The sequence below is a fragment of the Rattus rattus genome, chromosome 11 (genome assembly GCF_011064425.1).
Source record: "Rattus rattus isolate New Zealand chromosome 11, Rrattus_CSIRO_v1, whole genome shotgun sequence".
Taxonomy (NCBI): domain Eukaryota; kingdom Metazoa; phylum Chordata; class Mammalia; order Rodentia; family Muridae; genus Rattus; species Rattus rattus.
Window position 1 is genome coordinate 16,791,298 of NC_046164.1, and position 20,277 is coordinate 16,811,574.

General features: G+C 48.5%; 1 protein-coding gene across 1 annotated transcript in view; it reads right to left on the bottom strand.

The window, feature by feature from the left end:
- LOC116912686 (40S ribosomal protein S11-like) overlaps positions 1-10,843 on the bottom strand; it is a 28,015-nt gene extending 17,172 nt beyond the window's left edge. The window contains exon 1 of the mRNA XM_032916821.1: positions 10,435-10,843. Coding sequence (XP_032772712.1) covers positions 10,435-10,843 — 409 coding nt within the window. The remainder of the gene's footprint in view (positions 1-10,434) is intronic.
- Between the last annotated feature and the right edge of the window lie 9,434 nt (positions 10,844-20,277).

Genomic DNA, 20,277 nt, shown 5'->3' on the forward strand with positions numbered 1-20,277 from the left:
GCTTGACCAGCGTTTGGCTCACAATGGGGCAGCGTTTCTGTGGGAAGCCGTGTGGCTGTTTACTCGTATTTTCATCTGTCCTTTGCTACGAGGACTAGGACAGGACGTCAGTGGTGGGTCTCCAGGAGGCGAAGGTGTGAAGCGGATTGTTTGGGAAATGACAGCTTTCAACTTGGGTAGCCAGGGGGTGGAAAGGGAGTGGCGTGTGGAGATCCCCGTCAAGCTGATGGGATTCGAAGCTGCCTAGGAGGCGACCTCCACGTAGCTCGTTTTGAAGAACCTCAGAACCATTGCCGTTCTGGGTTAGAGGACCCCTGAGTGCTGCATCTGTTCTGGGCGTTGTAGGCCTGCCCTCTACCCATGAGAAGCCAGAGGTAGCCACCCTCCACTGGTAACAACCAAAATGCCTGTAGACATTTCCAAGCGTCCTGCAAGTGAGCGGGGGTGTTGGAAAATTGCCCCCGCAATTTTAGAAGCAACTCTACTATATAAAGACATCAAAAAAAATTAAGGTTTATACTTTTGAGACGTATTATAATGAAGTCTCTGTAGTGATTCCATACATTAACCCACCTAATCCTCACAGATCCTAGGGGAGCACAGTACATTATCACTGAAGACGTTGTCAACTCACCAAGACACAGTCCTGAAAGCAGATCCAGGCCCCCGCTCTCCCACCCACCGTGAACTCACCCTCTAGACCCCCAAGCTACCTCACACAGCACCCCGACTGACTCACCAACACTCACTCTCTCACACGGACCCACAAAACAAACGGTGCGCACAACAGCAAGGGAAGCGTCTGCAGGCACCTGATCTAGGCTGGAGGTGTCTGGGGTGGAGGCCGCTTCATGGGTGTGATCTTAGATCACATCTCATGCCATTCCTCTGAGGGCCAAGCGTCTCATCTCTGCCTCATGCCACCATCCCTTCTGAGACAGTCTTTATCCCTGTTACTGCCTCATGACCATCATGGCCATACAGGGTAATCACCGTGTTGAGTTCTTCTACCTTCTGATGTAAACACGGAGGACGGGAAACGTATCTGAAGGGATGCGATCGTCCCATATGCCAGGGGACGTGAATACGGATTGTAGACTCCACCGAGGACTTTAGGCTCTCCAATGTCAGTGGTCCTTAGCTTTAGTAACTATGCTAGTCCTCTACTCCATGAAACCTTGATTTTAGAATAATGCATAGGTTCTCTCTCTCTCTCTCTCTCTCTCTCTCTCTCTCTCTCTCTCTCTCTCTCTCCCTCCCTCCTCTCCTTCCCCTGCCCTCCCTCCCCTCCCCTCCCTCCCCTTCCCCTCCCTTCCTTCCCCTTCCCCCGTTTTCTCTCTCTGATGAATCTGAATAAGGATCCTAGTGCCACTGGGAATTAGATGTGCAACCCATGAATTAAATACCTATCTGTGCTTTGGTCTTCTCAGTTTCCTGTACAGTGGTACAGAGGGAAAAGCTTAAGTGGAGACATTGTATAGATTTCAAACAGCACACCCTGTAAAGTGTTATTAGTAACACTTGTTGTTAATCATTAATCTCTTCATAGGGATTTGCTTCCTGGTGTGGTCTCCTTCCATCGGAGAGTAGAGATGAACATCCTGGGAGCAACCGAGGCTCTGAACCAGTACAAGAGACTTCCCAGCCTAGCGCTATTAAATGCCAGGACTCTTAGTGGATTTTTGTTGCTATGACGAAATACTCAAGGCAGTTAACTTTGAGAAGACGAGAGGTTTATTTAGTTCCGTTTTGGAGCATCAAGGGCATGGCACCTGTACTGACCGGTCTGTCTGATGAGGATCCTTTCAGCTACATCTTGTCATCGCCCGTGGAGATGGCAGGGGACTTGGGGGACATGTGTTCACATTTGTAGATAAAAAGCCAGGAACTAAATGAAGCCAGCCTCCAGCTTTTACACTAACCCTCTTGTGTTTTCCAGGGAAGATGGGCAGATACATCCGTGATGGACCTCCCATTGGGCCTCACCTCTCTTTAAGGTTCCATCAGCTCTCACACCATCAGTGGAGACCCTTGAGAGACAACTAAATTACGTCAAGGCACTAAATAGATGCCTGTAGCGTTACTGTGTCATTTCTTTTCAAATTATGTGTATATGTGCGCACGTGCATGTGTGTGTGTGTGTGTGTGTGTGTGTGTGTGTGTGTGTGTGTGTGTGAATATGTACATAAGTGCAGGTTCCTGCAGAGACCAGAAGAGGGTGTGGGATCCCCTGGAGCCAGAGTTACAGGCTGTTGGGTGCTGAGAACTGAAATCAGGTCTCTCTCTCTTCCTCTCCCTCTCCCTCCCTCCGTCTCCTCTCCTTTCCTCTCATTTCTCTGTCTTTGTCTGTCTCTCTGTCTCTCTCTGTCTCTGTCTGTCTTTGTCTCTTTCCTCTTCTCTCCTCTCTGCTTCTTTGTCTCTCTCTGTCTCTGTCTCTCTGTTCTTTCTCTTTCTCTCTCTCTTAGAGCCCCTTCTCCTGTTCTGGCCAGCGTTGGTATGAGAGTGCCCTCTGACCTGTTTTTTTACACTACTAGCAGAGCCAAGCCAGGACAGAATGAGAGCGCAGAGCAGGAAATAGAGCACTGGGAGGAAACGCAGAATCAGGAAGGAGGGAAGAAGAGGAAGGAAGGAGAAAGGTTGCCTTTCCCAGTTCTGGCAACGGTGAACCTAAGGGCATTTCCTGTGAGCGTGTCCGTGAAGAGAAACCTTTCCTGTTAGATGGGGTGAGGGGTGGACACCATGGCCGCGGGCGAGCTCCCCCGTTCTCATTTATAACCTGCATCCTGAGAAGGATGTTGACAGCAGTGTGCTAGTCACTCAGAGGGAGGCACTTGCCTGACCCTGGGAAGGGCACATAGGAAGGGTCATCTCCAAGTCACTGCAGAGTCAGGGAGGACCGACTGCCCACGAAGAGAGTCACTCCTGGGTGCTGCGGAGAGTGGAACCAAGATGTTTTGCTGAGGCACTCACAGAAGGCGACCAGAGGCCCCCTCCCCCTGCCTCTCCCAGCTCTGAGCCACCCTCTGAGGACCCGAAGTCCCATATCACAAAAGCTACATTTAGAAAGCAGAGAGTTTTATAATTGGCACGTTTCTGTAAACACGTTGCTTTAATTTCGATTTTACGGCTCAGCTACTCCCTGGAACACATGGTCTGTAAAGCATTTACAGTGTTGTTCAGAACCTATATATATTATTTACATTCCCTGGTCCCCACTCAGGTAACATGGAGCTAGGAACTTGGCAAGCATCCTGGGGAAATGACTGGGATTATACAGAAACCGCAGAAACAGCCACGGCAGGGACAAGTAAGGGTGCAGAAAGAACAGAGGACCTGAAACATAAGTCTTCCTGGTGAAGAGGTCTCCTGGGGACATGGCAGAGGTTCCTGAGTGGTGGGTGGGTGTTCAGCACCACCCCATAGCCTGATTTTGGTCTTGTTTCCTGGGAGTGGGTCTCCTATGTATCCTAGGCTGCCCTCAAGCTAGCTACGTATCTGAGGATGACTTTGAACTCCTGATCATCCTGCCTCTACCTTCTGAGTTCTGGGACTATAGGCACCTTCTTGCCTAGTTCAGTGTGGTACTGGAAGACTGAACTTTGTGCGTGCTGGGCAGACACTCTACCAGCCGAGTTGTATCACTAGCCCCACAGCCTTGCTTTCTGTGAACCTGTTGCTCCAATAGTCCGCTGTAAAGCACTCTGCTTTAGCGACTCCCTTACTTTTAAAGTGTTCCAAACCTCTCTCTGGGGTTCTGAGCCCTGGGCTAAATGGTGCTCGGTCATTGCTCTGGGTGCTATTGACAGGAGACCATGCCCTGTGTGGATTCCTAGCTCAGTTCCCAGCCACCCGGGATGGGTTAGCAAAATAACTTGCCTGTCCTTTAACGGGTTGGGCTACCTTTAGCGAGGCCTCACGCCATGTTCTCTCTACCCCCTTTAAAGAACGAGAACTCAAATTGTCAGTATAAAATCCGACGCTGAGCCCGGGGAGAGGCCAGCGCAAGAGAAGAGGGGGTCGAAGTTTAAGCCTATCTCTGAAATAAACCCACCTTTGCTTCTCCTCAAGCTCCACCCAGGAGCAGATCTTTGTTGGCCTTGTCTGATGGTAGAGAGGCAAGGCTTGGCCCAAGTTCCTCCGCACACAGGGAGGCCGCACTCCTGACTTTTCAAGCACGGGGTGGGAAAGTAGCAAGACCAGAATCAGAAGTAAAAATAAACCTGGTAAGGAAGACAGTCATCTGCCCAATAGTAACCAATGCAATCCATTTAGAAGGCAGTTAGAGGCTCTGTTAGAGGGGATCTCTGCTGCCTTCGGTGGGCAGCAGCTCGCCTTTGCAGAGTTTTGCTGCGGCTCTCCTCCCCAAGCTGTAAATTCCTGGGGCCGTGCATCACCAACGCCTCGCCTGGCTCTGTGGATCACCGCTGCCTCGCATCCCCAACACCGGCTGAGTCCATGCTTAGCAACCGAGCTCTGCTCTTGGCCTCTGGATCCAGATGGCGCTGCCAGAGAGAGAAGCGTAAGGCAGGAAGTACACGATGTCCCTGCTCAGGTTCCACACTTTGGCTTTCCCAGCCGCCGTGCTGTGATGACTAGAAAGAGATGTTTCAGGATCCAGCGGGAATTAGGCCGGTGGCCCAAGCAGTCAGATCCAGCAAGGACAGCAGCCTGTGTCTTTCGGGAGGGAGTCTACACCTATGAATTACGTGTGATGCCCTAGACCGGAGCTGGCCATGAAGACAGGGATTTCAACCCTGATCTTCTCAGAGCCTTTGAGCTCAGGGTCTCTGGGCCAAGTGGCTGGTTGTGTATCCGGGTGACCCAGCAGCATCTGAGCCCAGTAGTCAGAGCCGGACCTAACAGGGTGCCTTTGGGTTGCTATGGCAACCTTCGTGGCTGAACTGAAGCTGCTTATTCAGAGAAACAGCAGCCTGTGAAGAACCAAGTGCTACCCTGAACCAAGTCCAGTCAGACTCCTGTGGGGAGGGGAGAGCCAGGCGGGTGAGAGGCAGGCGGTGGGGAAGGCTGATCCCTGCAAGGGCAGGAAGGGACTACGATGGCACCAACGTTCTGTCCTCAGGAGTCCATGTCCTTCGTGAGCAAAGAAACAGGTCCGAAACACGGAAGCTCAGGCTGGGTCTGACTTCTGCTGCTTGGAAGGCTCAAGTGTCTGAAGGAGATCTTGGCTTACCCCAGTCTTCTCACTACACCTTAGCTTGTCTGTCACATCTCACCCGATCTGAACATCTGGGAGAAGAACATGCATTATTCTCTTAACTAGGGCTTCCTCTTAGGAGATATGAGCGCTAGGAATCGACCCAGGTGTTTGACCTTAAAATACACAGGGGTTTGTGTAACTGATTTGATTTGCATGAGATCACCCAGCTAGTTAACTGGTGTAACTAGCATGTAAATCCTAGGTGTCTGACTCTAAACTGGATATGAAAACACTGCTACAGTAAACTCTTAATTTGTAAAGTTTAAAAATAACCCAGGACCAATTACTCAAGCTCGTATCATGGCCCTGGAATGCTCGTGTTTAACGTGGGTACATTTTCTATTCTGGGAATCCACAAGTGCAAACGAAGTGATAAAGATTTTGTAGGTGCTGGAGAGGAGGCTCAGCAGTTAACGGTGTGTCCTGTTCTTGCACAGCATCCGAGTTTGGTTCCCAGCATCCACGTCGAAGTCGTTCATAACGGTTACTTCCCGCTTTTCCTTCTCACCACTTAGTTCCCAGAAATAAAGACTCTATCTCGGAGTTCTTATTTATTAGTGAATGCCTAGGCCATAGCTTCAGCTTGTTCTCCTACTAGCTCATAACTCATTTATCCCTTTTATTCTAACCTGAATTCAGCTGTGTGGCTGGTCTCCTCTCCTCTCCTCCCCTCCCCCCTCCCCCCCCCTGCCCTGCCCTCCCCTCTCTCCCCTCTCCTCTCTCCCCTCTTCCCCTCCCTCCCCCTCCCCTACCTTTTCTCTCCCTCCCTCTCCCTCCCCCTCCTTATCTCTCCTTCCCTCCCTCCCTCTCCTCTCCTCTCCTCTCCTCAGCATTCCAGGGCCAATCTCTCTGGTCTCTGACTTTTTCCCAGAATTCTCTTTATCCCTGCCAGATGTCCCACCTCCCATTTCCCCTGCCACAGCTCACTGGCCATAAGCTGTTTTACTGACAGGTAACGATTCTCCCTACACAGAACCACCTGCGCTCTAGATCCAGGGGTTCCGACAATCCGACAACCTTTTCAGAACCCAGGGCACCTGCTTTCGTATACTCACATTGACACCCATATGCAAACACGAACAATAAAATAAGATTAAAACTATATTGTAAGTGAGCCTCTAATCGAGTGTCTCTTCTCTTGATTTTCCTCCAAGGGGCTCACATCAGGCCTGCCCCTCCTCTGTCAGGAAATCTTTTTGTTCTCTTTCAGCCCTGAGCTTCCTTCAGCTTCCAGAACGCATATTCGAATGCTTATTGGACGCCCCACTGGGATGCATAACTTCAGTCCCCGGACGCCCACTAGATGCTTTTGTAATCACCTTCTCAACTGTTTCTCCCAGAGATCTCCATTTCAGGAAGAGACTCTACCATCCATGATTGCCCAAACCCAAAACTTGGAATCACCTGTAGTTCCTTTATCCATCCCACCCGGTGTGGAGACCCACGGCTCCTCCCTTTAATAAGGGGTTCTCCTGCTGCCGTGAAACACCAAAGGCAGCTTGGGAGGAAAGGACTTAGCCGGCTGGCTCACATTTCCATCACAGTCCATCAGTGAAGGAAGTCGGGACAGGAACTCACACAGGGCAGGCACCTGGAGACAAGTGGATGCTATGGAGGGTGCTGCTTCCTGGCCTGCTTTCTTGGAGAGAACCCAGGACCTCCAGTTCACAGGTCACCACCCACAATGTGCTGGACCCTCTCCCTTTCATCGAGGATCAAGGTAAACGCACCAAAGCCTTGCCTGTATCTTACGGAGACATGCTCTTAAGTGGGATTCCTTCCTCTCAGGTGAGGGACTGGCACGGAGCTGACAGCTACACAGCACAGATGTAGCACTGAGTCTTCCACACTGTCCTCTGTGTAAGGGACTCACAGAAACAGACCCAGCCACCGGCTGTGTGTGCCATGGTCCTTCCTTCCAAGGTGTGTTCTGTGTATCAGCCTCGGGTGGTCAAGTTGTGTACCAAGCTCCTTCACTTGCTCATCCATGCCCAGGCTGGCTCGTGTGTCATCATTTAAGTAGCTCAGGATGATACTAATGTGCCCAGGGCTAGCCCTGTCCAGAACAGGGGAACAGGGGCAGAGCTCTTTTGGTTCTCATATAAAATTTAAGGTGCTATACATTTCATCACTAAAGTTATTTTTTGATCTAGCCATTCCATTTAGCATGACAAAATGTCTGTCATACAAATCACATATGTATTTCCAGTGACTCTTTCCCGCTTTGCCTCTCTGGTGTCGACGATTTTTAAAAATAATAAAACCTTAAGGAGATAGTATAGGCCCATCGTGTCTGTAAATAAAGAAAGCTGTGTAGTACCTTTGACAACAATTTTCTACTTTTAATGTGGCAAAGACAGTCCCGAAATAAACCAGACAACCACTGACTCCTTTAACGGCATTAAAAAGTCCCTTTTCTGTCATATATGTATATATATTTATGTTTTATGTAAGTACACTGTTGCTGTCTTCAGACACACCAGAAGAAGGCATCAGCTCCCACTACAGATGGTTGTGAGCCACCATGTGGTTGCTGGGAATTGAACTCAGAACCTTGGCAAGAGCAATCAGTACTCTTAACCCCTGAGCCATCTCTTCAGCCCCCGTATATTGATTTTTCAAGTCAGGGGCTTCTCTGTGAGGTCCAGGCTGTCTGGGAACTCTCTCTGTAAACCAGGGTGGCCTTGAACTCAAATTTGCCTGCTCCTGCCTCTCAGTGCTGTGACTGAAGGCACAGTGCCTGCCACCACTGGCCGGCTGTCTTCAGATCTTTGTAACACACAATCCCAGTTAGTCTAGTAGATCTGAAGCCCCTGGTGTCTGTAACACATTGGCTTGGTTCATGTACCTTCCCCTCCCCACCTCGCCCTCTCCCCCTCCCCCTCCCCCTTCCCCTGTCTCTCTGTGTTTAATGGTGCGCAGGATTTCTTTAAAACAATCTTCTGTTGCTCTCATGTGTTCTGAGCAGCCCCCAGCAATCTGGCAGAAATACAGATAAGTCTGTTCCAAGGCTGTGGTCTTTCACATATATTCCTGGGAAATGTAATCTTTGTGGTTTCCAATCTCTGTCCCTTTGCATATAGATAGGGGCGGCTTTTACTGTAAGGAGATTACGTGTACTTTGGTTTACATTAAGATTAATTTGAGACGTGTAAAAAAATGGAGAACCACTTGGGATCAATATTTACTAAATCTAAATCTCCGTTACAGGACATCAGACTTAATTAGTGCTTGAATTCTAGCTTAATTGTGACAGGCTTCCTTCTGTTTACATTTCTGAGATTAAACAAGCTATGGCCTCCTCGGCGGCCCTTCCTGAAGAGGAAACACAGCTGGCTCCAAGTCAGCTGGGTTCCCACCCGCTCCTCCCTCACCTTTTTCTTCTTTAATAGATTAAAAAATAATAATAATAAAGAAAGAGCGCTCTCAGACCAGCTGTCAAGCAATTATAAATCCTGCTGACATCTGGGTGAGTTTAGCACAAATGTCTGCAGTTTATTTAATTCGGAATTTGAGGGATTAGATTTAGGGGGGGCGATTGGATGACCAATAATCTACTTTCCCGTGTTAGTAAAAGGGAAGACTTCCTGGTGATCTTTCTGCTCGTTATGTTAATTTACCAATTAAAAGCTCCTGTTTATTTTAAAATTTTAAACTATCAGCTCATCTTCCATGCTTTGGATTAGACAGCCTCTGGCTGACTATGGCTACCCACAGAATGCTATACAAAAGTTACCTTGGACTTTCAGTTGGTAACAGGCTGCAAACATGAGCGCCCAAGGTCCAAAAACATTAAAAACAAACAACAACAACAACAACAACAAAAAAGCCAGTGTGTACTCTTGAGGCAGAAACCCATAGCCCAGGGTCTCGATGACCTATCAGTCTAACCTGAGTGGTGGACCCCAGAACTTCCTGTCTCAATAAACAAGGTGGTTAGTGTACTGACGACTGACACCAAGGTTGTCCTTTGTCGTACACAGGCACACACACACACACACACACACACACACACACTCACACATGCATGCACACACATGTGCACACACACACATTCACACATGTGCACATGCACACACATGCATGCACACACATGTGCATACACACATTCACACATGTGCATACACACTTGCACACACATTCACACATGCATGCACACACATGTGCATACACACATTCACACATGCATGCACACACATGTGCACACACGTGCACACACATTCACACATTCATGCACACACATGTGCATACACACACACATTCACACATGCATGCACACACACACATGCACACACATACATTCACACAGCCATGTCCTGAGCCATGTGAGGAGGTAGGTGGCCTCTGGTAGGGGCTCTCTGCAACCTCCTGGATAACAGAATAACCAGAGGCGCTGCTTCCCAATTTTAGGGAGATAATTCCCTAAAAGCAGAAAGTACAGCTTGAAGAAAGGAAAAACAAGCAGGTTTGGAAGCGACTTTGAGCTGTGGTTAATAGGGCGGGATGTAGCTGTGGTCGGAGCCCGCTGAGGCAGAGCAAGCAAACAGGCTGAAATTGTATGGGTTTGAGTCCGTGCGGTTAGGTAGCTCTTCTGGGCTTGTGCGACTCACAGTGGAGTACACAGGAGCTTAGTAAAACCGTGTCTCGGGTTCATCTGAAAAGAAGCAGGGCTCTGTGAGATGCCTGTTTGCTTTAACCGTTCCTGGCTGTCATAAATCCAGCTCCCCCTTTCCTTTTGAACTCTTCTTTCTTCTCATGCTTCATTTTCCTGCAAGGCTGCCGGGAAGCTTGGTGGTGGGCCCAGGGAAGATGGTGGGAGATGTTGATTAAAAACCAGAGATCCGATTAAAATTAGCCCACCTCGCCAGTTTCTAAGCTGTGGAATTCCTAAGGTACAGGTCTCTCAGGAGTACACCAGGAATACCCAGCCTGCCTCAGAACTGAATGAGATGGTACTTAGAGACCAGATCTTGTGGGTTCAGACTCCATCTTAGAGAACCTAAGGTTGAACTCGAGTTGACTAATAGGCTGGTTACCTAGCACCAGATTCCGGGTTACCCCCAACAAGCCTGTGTCTAGCACAAGTTTCCAGGTTGTTCCCCAGCAAATCTGCACCCCGTGGGTTACAAGGTTGCACCTGACACTTTACTTCCTAACAACCACCAATCAGGAAGAAAACAGACATGTTCTTGTGAGGCTTCTCAAAGCGGTTGTACTTTCGGATGTAATGTCCCAGCGGATGACAATGGTCCTCTGCATCTTCATTTTTGTCAGGACACCAGACAGGATCCGACCTTGGATGGAGACATTACCAGTGAAGGGGCATTTCTTGTCTATGTAGGTGCCCTCAATGGCCTCCTTAGGCGTCTTGATGCCTAGACCAAAGTTTTCGTAGTACCGAGGGAGTTTTTCCCTGCCGGTTTCTCCCAGCAAAACACTCTTCTTGTTTTGAAAGATTGTAGGCTGCTTTTGGGAAGCACGTTTCCGTCGCCTGTCGGATGAAGGCATAGGCGGGTATCCTCGCTTCAGCTCATTCGGACCGATAACGAGGACGCCAAGGAATAAGCTCCACACTGAAGCGTCAGGGGGAAAACAGCTAAACGCTTGAATCTGAATGCCTGCCATCTTCCTGGCAGCCTGAGAAGAGGCCAGAAGTCGAGTTTATGGTTTGGTTCCCAGCACCAGTCAATTATGCTAAAGGCCACAATAGCGCCCTCCCAACCCCCACCCCAACCTCCAATAGATGCTTGCCAGGCTAGGAACCTCCACCCCTTGCTTGCCATTTCCTATAAAACTTGTCCCGATGAGAGTTCAGGGCTGCTTCACCAAACCGGATGTGCGTTGGTGTTGAGTAAGCCCAGACTCCAGCTTGTAAATAAAGAGACCCTAGCGCGGGGGTAACTGAGTTGGCTCCCGGCTGGTCTTGTGGGGCTCGCAAACTCTTCCTGGTACAGCAGTACTTCGTGCCTCATCGGTGGACAAAGGCTAGAGATGGCAGGTTATGTGTCCTGAAGGGACTCTTCATAACTTGAACCAAGGTCACTTAGCAGCCACAGACCTGGGTGAGAACAGGAGAAGGTGGGGCGGGGTGGGGGTGGGGTGGACAGAGCAGGCGGAGCACACAGCAGGCAGAGCCTGTTCTACCCAGATGTGCCTCCTCTGTGTAGAGCACACCTTGGCGGTTTATGACCCTAGAGGAGGAGGAGAGTCCTCTGAAGGCTTTCTGTGGACCACAAGCTCTCCTTTCTCATAGCTGTACGCCTCTGCCCCCTCTCCGCTCCCCAACACCCTCCTGCTCTCCACGTTTCAAGCCCGCCAGTCATCTTCCCAGTCTTGGGGCCTTTGCACGGGCTGTTCTTTTTGTGCGGGTGCTTGCCCGTTACTACCTGATAGTCATCGCTCAGTTATCCTTCCAGGAAGCAAGGTGGTCTTGTGGTCTCCACTCTCGAATCTTTTTATTTTGCTCATAGTACTCTCCGCTGCCTCATACTGGAACGGCTTCTCTTGTTACTTCCTGATACTATGGAGAATTACCTGAGAGAACCAACTTAAGGGCTGCTGGAGTTATTTGAGTCCATGGTTGCTTCCCACATCACTGGGCAGAGTACGATTGTGGGAATAGCATGTAAAATCCATCCCATGACTGCCAGGAAGCACACAGAGGAATCGGGAAGAGCCAAGGACAAGATCCGCCCTTCAAAGTTTACCTCCAGTGGTCTGCTTTCTCTAACCAGACTTTATCTTTCTCACCTCTCTGGGTGGCCCATGTGACTATGAATCTAGGACCTGGTTGGGGCTCAGCTGGTAAAGTGCCCTTCTAGTGAACACAAAGCCGGGGTTTGATTCCCAGCCCTGCATAAGTCAGGACAGGGTAGCAAAGGCCTATAATCCCAGCATTGGCAGGTAGAGCCGGGAAAATCAGAAGTTTAGGCTTCACCACATAGCAAGCTGGCTATAAGAGAATCTGTCTCAAAAGCAAACAAACAATTATGGATCTATGAATGGATTAATCCACTGATTAAACCAGAGTCCTGACCCACTCACTCCTCAGAAGTCCTGCCTCTGTACACTGCATCAGGGACCAAGCTTTCTTCAGTCCGTGACCCCCTGAGAGCACATTTTGTATTCAGACCACAGCAGTTGTCTCTTTACCGTGTCATTTGCCAACCTCAGGCGGGAAGTGTGCCTCTCTGTGTGTCTACTTACCCCACCCCGTGTTTCCAGAGCAGAGAGCATTCCTGGTGCATAACTAGTCCTCAGTAAGTCCTCAGGAACTGAGTGGGTAATACTTATTGGGGAGTCTCACTGTTCACGGGCAGCTTTGGTGGGGATCAGGATCAATCCGTGAAACACCCATTTCTGGACCCACCACCAGGGCTTCTGAGCCATTAGGCCAGGGGGAGGATCTTATACCTCAGGCAATTATGCAGCTCTTATTGGACTGACTTTCAGAAGCACTACTGAAGACATTAGTGTATTAAACCAAAGGGAGGAAGCCATACTACAGGTACCTGTTGTGAGTATATGTGTATGAATGTGTGTGTGCTATGAGTATGTGTGTGTGTGTGCTATGAGTGTGTGAGTGTGTGTGGTGTGTATGAGTGTGTATGTGTGTGTGTGGTGTGTATGTGTGGTGTGGTGTGTGGTGTGTGTGTGTGTGTGTGTGAGTGTGTGGTGAGTGTGTGGTGAGTGTGTGGTGAGTGTGTGGTGAGTGTGTGTGTGTGTGTGGTGCGTGTGGGAGGTGTATAGGGGGGGTTTGTGGGGGGTGGTGTTTGTGGTGTGTGTGTGGTGTGTGTGTGTGTGTGTGGGTGCGAGTGGTGTGTGTGTGTGGTGTGTGTGTGGTGTGGTGTGTTGGTGTGTGTCTATGTGTGTGGTGTATGGTATGTGTATGTGTGTGTGGTGTGTTTGTGTGGTGTGTGTGTGTGGTGTGTGTGTGGTGTGGTTTGTGTGTGTGTGTGTGGTGTGTGTGTGGTGTGTTGGTTGTGTGGGGTTTGTGGTGTTTTTTTTTTTGGGGTGTGTGGGGTGTGTTTGTTTTTGTTTGTGTTTTTTGTGTGTGTGTGGTGTTTGTGTTTGTGTTGTGTTGTGGTGTGTGTGTGTGTTTGTGTGTTTGTGTGTGTGTGTGTTTTGTGTGTGTGTGTGTGTGTGTGTGTGTGTGTGTGTGTGTAGGCCAGGGGTGAAGTGCAGTGAGGTACAGGGATGTGCTTGTCTCTTCCCTGGTGATAGCATTCCAAGTGCATGCTATCACATCTGGGTTTTTATTGAGGGCACAGGGAGTGGAAGACAAATCCTTATGCTTGTGCATCAAGCACCATCTCCCCAGCATAGTACGCAGAACTTTGAATTCAATGGGGCATTCGTTTGGGTGAAGTTAGGATTTCTTTCAACGGGAGTATTGTTTAAAGTGACCCTGTAGCCTTCTGTAGGATAAGGTTGAAAGAATGAATGAGTCTAAATGGGGCTCAGTCAGTCTGTCCCACCTACTTATGTCTTAAGAGGGTCGCGAGAACCTTTTAAAATGTGGCTGTCCTCGAACACAGGAGCTACATGGGACTCCATGTTACCAGAAGAGGTAAAAAGGAACAAGGATAGTGTCCAAAGCAAACTCCGCCACTGGGAGAAAGGAGGGAGTCACACTAGGGTCCTAGAACCCATTCTGGGCCTGAGCTTTTAGAGGTGGGGAAGGTAGGTGTGGTCAGGAAAGATGGAACTGAAGGGGCTCCAGCAGAGCCCCGCCCCCAGCAGAGCCCCCGCCCCCAGCAGAGCCCCCCCCCAGCAGAGCCCCGCCCCAGCAGAGCCCCGCCCCCAGCAGAGCCCCGCCCCTTACACGCAACATCACACACCAGCCCAGTAAGAGGTGAGCTCTGAAACAGCGCACAGCGTTGACTTCTGGGGACTCAGCCATGCTTCTCTTGGGCAAGAAGGACCTGGGTCTTCAGCCAGGCCTTGGTGATCGCTGTGGCCTTGTGAAGGAATCTTTACTAACGCCTGTTTATTTCTTTCTGTGTGGCAACTTTAGCAAATAGTCCGTTTCCTTTAAAGGCACTGGGACTGAGGACCAGGGGCCCTTGAAGTGGCTCTGCCCCCAGCCTTGAGGTCACTCTAAATGTCCTGCACTAGCTGGCTTTCTGTCTTACTAACATTCCTTCAGGTGCTGGAGTATTATAGCTGACTTGTTTGTCCCTCCAAAGTATTTATGATGATTACTGTTTTCCCTGCAGCATGTTAAACAAATCCCACGAACTCAAGAAATCTGTCTACCAGTCATATTGTTGCCATGCAAGAACTAAGTCCATGAAATCAACAGCAGCTTTGTCCGTGGGCTTTTCCACTTTCCAAGAGAGTTGTGGCGATGTCCAATTGTCCTTTGCGTTTTAATCTGCACTGCTAACTGTTTGGCTTGGATGTGAGGTAAACGTTAACTTGAAGGAAATTATGATAAATTTGATACTGAAACCCTTCACCCCCAACATCCATCTCCCTAGACGCTGAAGGAACACACACACACACACACACACACACACATGTAAACACACACACAGACACAGATACACACACAGATAGACACACACAGACACAGACACACACAGACACAGATACACACAGATACATACACAAACAGATAGACACAGACAGACAGATACACAGAGACACACACAGATATGCACACACACATATATGCACACACAGACAGAGATACACACAGATACACAAGCGAATGCACATGCCATGCACACACATAGACAAAGATGTATATATATACATATATATATATATATACACACACATAGACACACACAGACACACAGACACAGATACACACACAAATGCACATGTACACACACACATAGACTAAGATGTATACACACACAAAGACAGATAGACCCACACACATAGACAAAGATACACACACACACACACACACACACACACACACACACACACACACACCCCTGCCTGTACCCCAGGCAATGGAGAACATATAGAATGGTTTTTAGGACTTTTCTTATTGTGCCCCAATTGCTTTGATTGGGGGAGACAGAAAACAAGCTCATGAGCCATTTTAAATCAACACAATCAACAACAAAAGTGTGAGGTTCCCATTCCAAGTTCTTAGCTGAGGCCGTTTTCTTTTGACAGCCGCTCTACACTAAGGAGCACTGAGTTCCACACCTCGTGTTAAGCACTGTGATTAATGCTCTTCCTGCACCAACACACTTAACTCCAAACCCAATGACGTCGATGTTACCATTTCTGTTCTCTAGGCAGGAAAGCCAAGTCAGGCCCCGAGGCTTAGCAACGTTCCTGAGGTCACCATGCTAATAAGTGGCAGAACTGGATGTAACCGATGCTCTTAGCCACCAGATATTGGTCTTGTGCTTCTGCGAGACAAGAGAGGGGTCAGGGACCAAAACCAAAACAGAACATTTGGAGTAAAGAGGCCAGCCTTACATCAGACTATGAACTTGAGAAAGTAATTTGAGCTTTTACATCTCTCCTGCTCTTCGTGTCTATAGAGCCCTACCAGGATTAAGAATTTCTCCTGAGATAACATTCGGGAAAGCACTTTTACCAACTGGAGGCTGCCCTGGAGAACGTGATCACCACAGCAGAAGTGGCTCTAACCCACTTTCCCTCTGCTGTAAGCAATAGGCAAAAGCCCAGGAGAGCATAGCTCATGAGTCCTGGGGTTGGATTTCACATTAAAGGGCAGAGTCCCAGAAGTCGTGAAACTGGGGTCAGGGTGTGTGTGCTAAGGGGCGAAGTGTGTATGTCATCCTGGGCAGAGCAGCACACAAGGAAGGCACTGTAACTTTCCGGGATGGAGGAGAAGGGAAAGGACTCTCAGTGCCGCCTTCCATTTATGGGGCAGTAATTCTTTCTGAATAGTGTTCGCCAGAGATTGTGGTCACGTGTGCCAAAATGTCACTGCAACCTGGGACTCTTTCTGCTTTGGTTACAGGAGCACGGGCGTTTGGTGTATGATTTGTGAGGCTTGGGGTTGTTGGTTTTGATTTAGAAATCCTTTATACGTTTGTTGTATGACAGTTTCATGCATGTATAGAGTGCATTGACTGCGGTCACCTTTACCTCCCTCCCACCCATGTTCCTCTCCCCTTCCTCCTTACAAATCCTTTCCCACATTCGTGTTGCTTTGTGGCCACTGCGTGTAAACTATTCCTCAAAGCCTGACGGGTTCATTGGTGGATACACCGTTGAGTCTGTTAAGAGCCAATAGCTCAGCAGGGATGAGTAGGGCCGTAGGGATCCCTCCTTGGTCTGCGATTGACTGCTGACTGGTTCAGTCTTGTGCAGGCCCTTCACAGGGGGCTAAGGTGCTGTGAGGCCAGGGTTGAACAGGCCGAGTCATGCTTGCAAGATGCCACCTCTCAGCCCTTCTCCACTTCTCTAGCTTATGGTCTTTCCACTGTCTTCTGCATCCTTCCTTAGCTTTGGAGAGAGGGTGGTATGGAAATCCTATTCAGGACTGAGCTGTCACTTGTCCTCAGCACCCAACCAGCCATGTGCTTCTGTGTCCATCACCGAACCTTCTCGAGAAGAAGCTTCACTGCATAAGAATGAGAGGCATTTGTCTACGGGCGTACATACGAGTATCCAGAAGGAAGCTGGGCACTCACTGCACTTGCCTGCACAGATACAGATGTTAAAATTTAAAAAGCCATAGGCCCAACAAGGAGTTAATTTCCAAAATATATGAGCAATTCAAACAACTCAATGAGAAAAGAAAAAAAAATCTACTGACTAGTTTAAAAATAGGCTAAGTGCTTGAAATGCCATTTCTCCAAAAAAGATGTACTGAGTGACCATCAGGTGTATGAAAACCCATCCATTGTCAGTAACAGTCGGGGAAATGCAAATCAAAATCACCATGAGAAATTTCCTACAGCTGTCAGGATGCCTGAAACTAAAGAAAGAGAGGTGCGTGTGTCGTCGTCGGTAATCCCATTACTAGGGATATCGAGGCAAGAGTAATCTAAGCCCAAGGCCTGCCTTGGCAGCACAGAGAGATCCCTGTCTGGAAAAAGAAAAGGAAGACTGGTGTTGGCCAGGGTTCGGAAGGGTCTGGAGAGACACCTGAAACATGTGCTCACTTTTAATGGCAACACAAGTGGTGCAAACATTGCAGAAACAATATAGAGGCTCTGGGAAAGTTAAAACCGGAACTGACTGTCCAATCCAGAACATTAGTCCTGGCATACATCCAGGATCATCTAAAGAAGAGCTGAGACCCTAACGCTTCACTCATCAGAGACGCAGAGAACAGGAGCATGGTCCGCCATTACTGATGCTTTAATTTTTATTATTCTCTAAGAATTTCATTCAGTGCGTGTGTCATATTCTTTTCTGTCTCCCACCTCTCCCTGCTGCCTACCCATCTAGCTTCACATTCTTTCCCTCTTACAAAAGAGGAGGAGGAGGAGGAGGAGGAGGAAGAGGAGGAGGAGGAGGAAGAGGAGGAGGAGGAGGAGGAAAAAGAAGCAGCAGAAGAAGCAGGAAGGAGGAGGAGAAGGAGGAGGAAGAAGAGGAAGAGGAAGAGGAGGAAGAGGAAGAGGAAGAGGAGGAAGAGGAAGAGGAGGAAGAGGAAGAGGAAACATTAAAGTCATGGAATCCGTTATATTGTCCAACTGCTCCTGAGCATGGGGTCCACCCTGCAGTGTGGTTATCAGTTCAGTGTCACTCAGTTAGGGAAACTAACTTTTCTCTCTCTTTTCAGGTATCATTTTTTAAAATAGTTTTCTAGGTGGGGTGAGACACTGTGCCCACCTCTCCTCCTGTGTGCTGGGATTTTGTCTGGCTCGAGCTTGGGCAGGTCTTGGGCATGCTGACAGAGTTTCTGTGAGCTCCTATGTCAATCTGCTCTCTTCTGTCTGGAAAACGCTGCTTCCTTAAAATCACTCTCACCTCTGTCTCTTACACACTCCCCCTCACCCCCTTTCTTCGTAGATCCCCGAGTCATATGTCACGAGGAGTCATTTCATTGATATGTCCTTCAGGCAGCATGATAGAAGAATCCCTGCTGGGCTGTCTAGCCTCAGCGATCCCACTGTGAGCTGTAACTTCCTGCTTGCAAGATATGCCCATGCAATGGCGTATGATAGGGGAATTTCCAACCTCTTTTTAAAACTTGGGTTTAAGGTCTGCCCAAAGAGATGGAACCCATACCTGATACTGTTAACGTGGCCAAGAACCGGAGACGAAGAAGACCACGGTTTGGTTCCCAACACCCGTGTTGGATGGCAGACAAACACTTGTCCTACCAGCTCTAGGGGCATATGACACTCTTTTTCTGGCATCTGAAGGAAATCACACTCAAATGCATATGCCCACATCCCACATAAGCATGCACACATAATGAAAAATAAGATAGGTCTTTAAAAAGGAAACAAATAGATTTCTTCCTGGTTCCTTTTATTGGTTCTGGAATATTTTACATAAAGACATTCAATGAAGGGGAAACAATGAATTCTAATGTAAAAGGTCTATCTGCTACTTGTCACCTTGGCTGACTCTCACTGCAGACGGGCAACCTAAGGTCAAGTTAACACTGGAGAAGCACAGCCTAGATTATTGATATGTTATTGATACTTTAATAAGATCTCAGTTTGGGGACTGGGAGTGGCAAGCAGACGGGGTATCTGTAACTTGTTTCCAAGGCTTTACTCAGAGGTCTGCCTCATGATAAAACTAGTAAGGTCCATTATCCTAGTTTTGTGCCACCAACCCTGGCCCTCACTAGCTGCCCTGATATTCCTGGTTAAAAGTGGCATACATGAGCGTGTGTGAGTGGACCCACCCAACAGCCCAGGAAACATGTGTGCTATTTGAGCAATGACAGTAAAACAGGCTGTAACATTCAGAGAGTCACCATTTACACCTATCGACCACAGATTAGTTTTTGGTTGTGGTATTTAAGGAAACATTATCCTTTCAGAAGCCTTTCTGACAAAATGAAGGGTGCAGTTTCCAATGTGGTGTAACAGAAGAGCGGACGGCAAGTCTTCCTGTGCATGTGGAAGCTGTGTTAGGTCAGCTCAGAGGCTGCCGGCAGCTGGAATAACTTACTCAAACTGAGTTAAGGAAAGTTATCTCTTCACAGAGCAAGAAAGGAAAAGCCAGGTGGGCTTCCAATGTGAAGCCGGGGCTTTGTTCTCAACGCTTCCCACAATCACCTTGCCCAGCCTTCTTTCTCTCCAGAAAGGAAGAGTGTGGAGACCCCACCATGGCGACACCCCCATGGAAAGAGTCATCTGCTCCTTCTTCATTCTCCTTGGGAGCAAGAAGGTCTCTCCCAGACCCTTCAGAACCCTCATTTAAAACTGTACCGTTCCATCACTTTAAGAGGAGCATGGAGCCCTGAGTCACACCCAGGGACAACAGAATAATCAAGACTCTGTCACAAAGGAGCCAACTGCAGGACCACCTAACTGAGCCCTCGTGAGTGGACACCGCTCCGTCCTCCACAGACGACGCTACTCCTCAGCCTAGTCTGCAATTTTCTTTCTTTCCTCCTCCCCTTTCCTTCTTTCTTTTTTTAACCACAAAGCATCCCTTTTCTCAGACCTTATGCTATGATTTTGTTTCTTTCTTTTTTTTTTCTCTCAGCAGAGGCCACAATGAAACCCTGCTATAGAAACACTTGAACGCTATCAAAGGAGCGGACCATATAAGGTGCTGGGGACCTTTTTATTTTAAATAAGAAACAAAACTATTTATACTTTTACAAGGACTCTGCCCTATTTTAGTAAATATTTGGCAAAGCTTCTTGATTAAAAGAGCGAACTGACCCTTGCTCTACAGGGCTGCTTTGCCATAACTGAAGTCGTTCATTAATTTTCTGAAAATAGAAGCAGAGAGGGTGTGTTCCTCCGAGACGTGCCTTAACCAGTGTTTGCTGGGACCTCGCTTACATGGAGGCGTAGTTAGTGAGGTGTCTTCTAGACCTGAGCCCGTCAGACCCCATGCAGACCCTGTGTGGGTCCCAGTTACTAAACAATACACTTGGAGAACAATCATTAACGGAGGAGCAAGCTTCCCTTTGA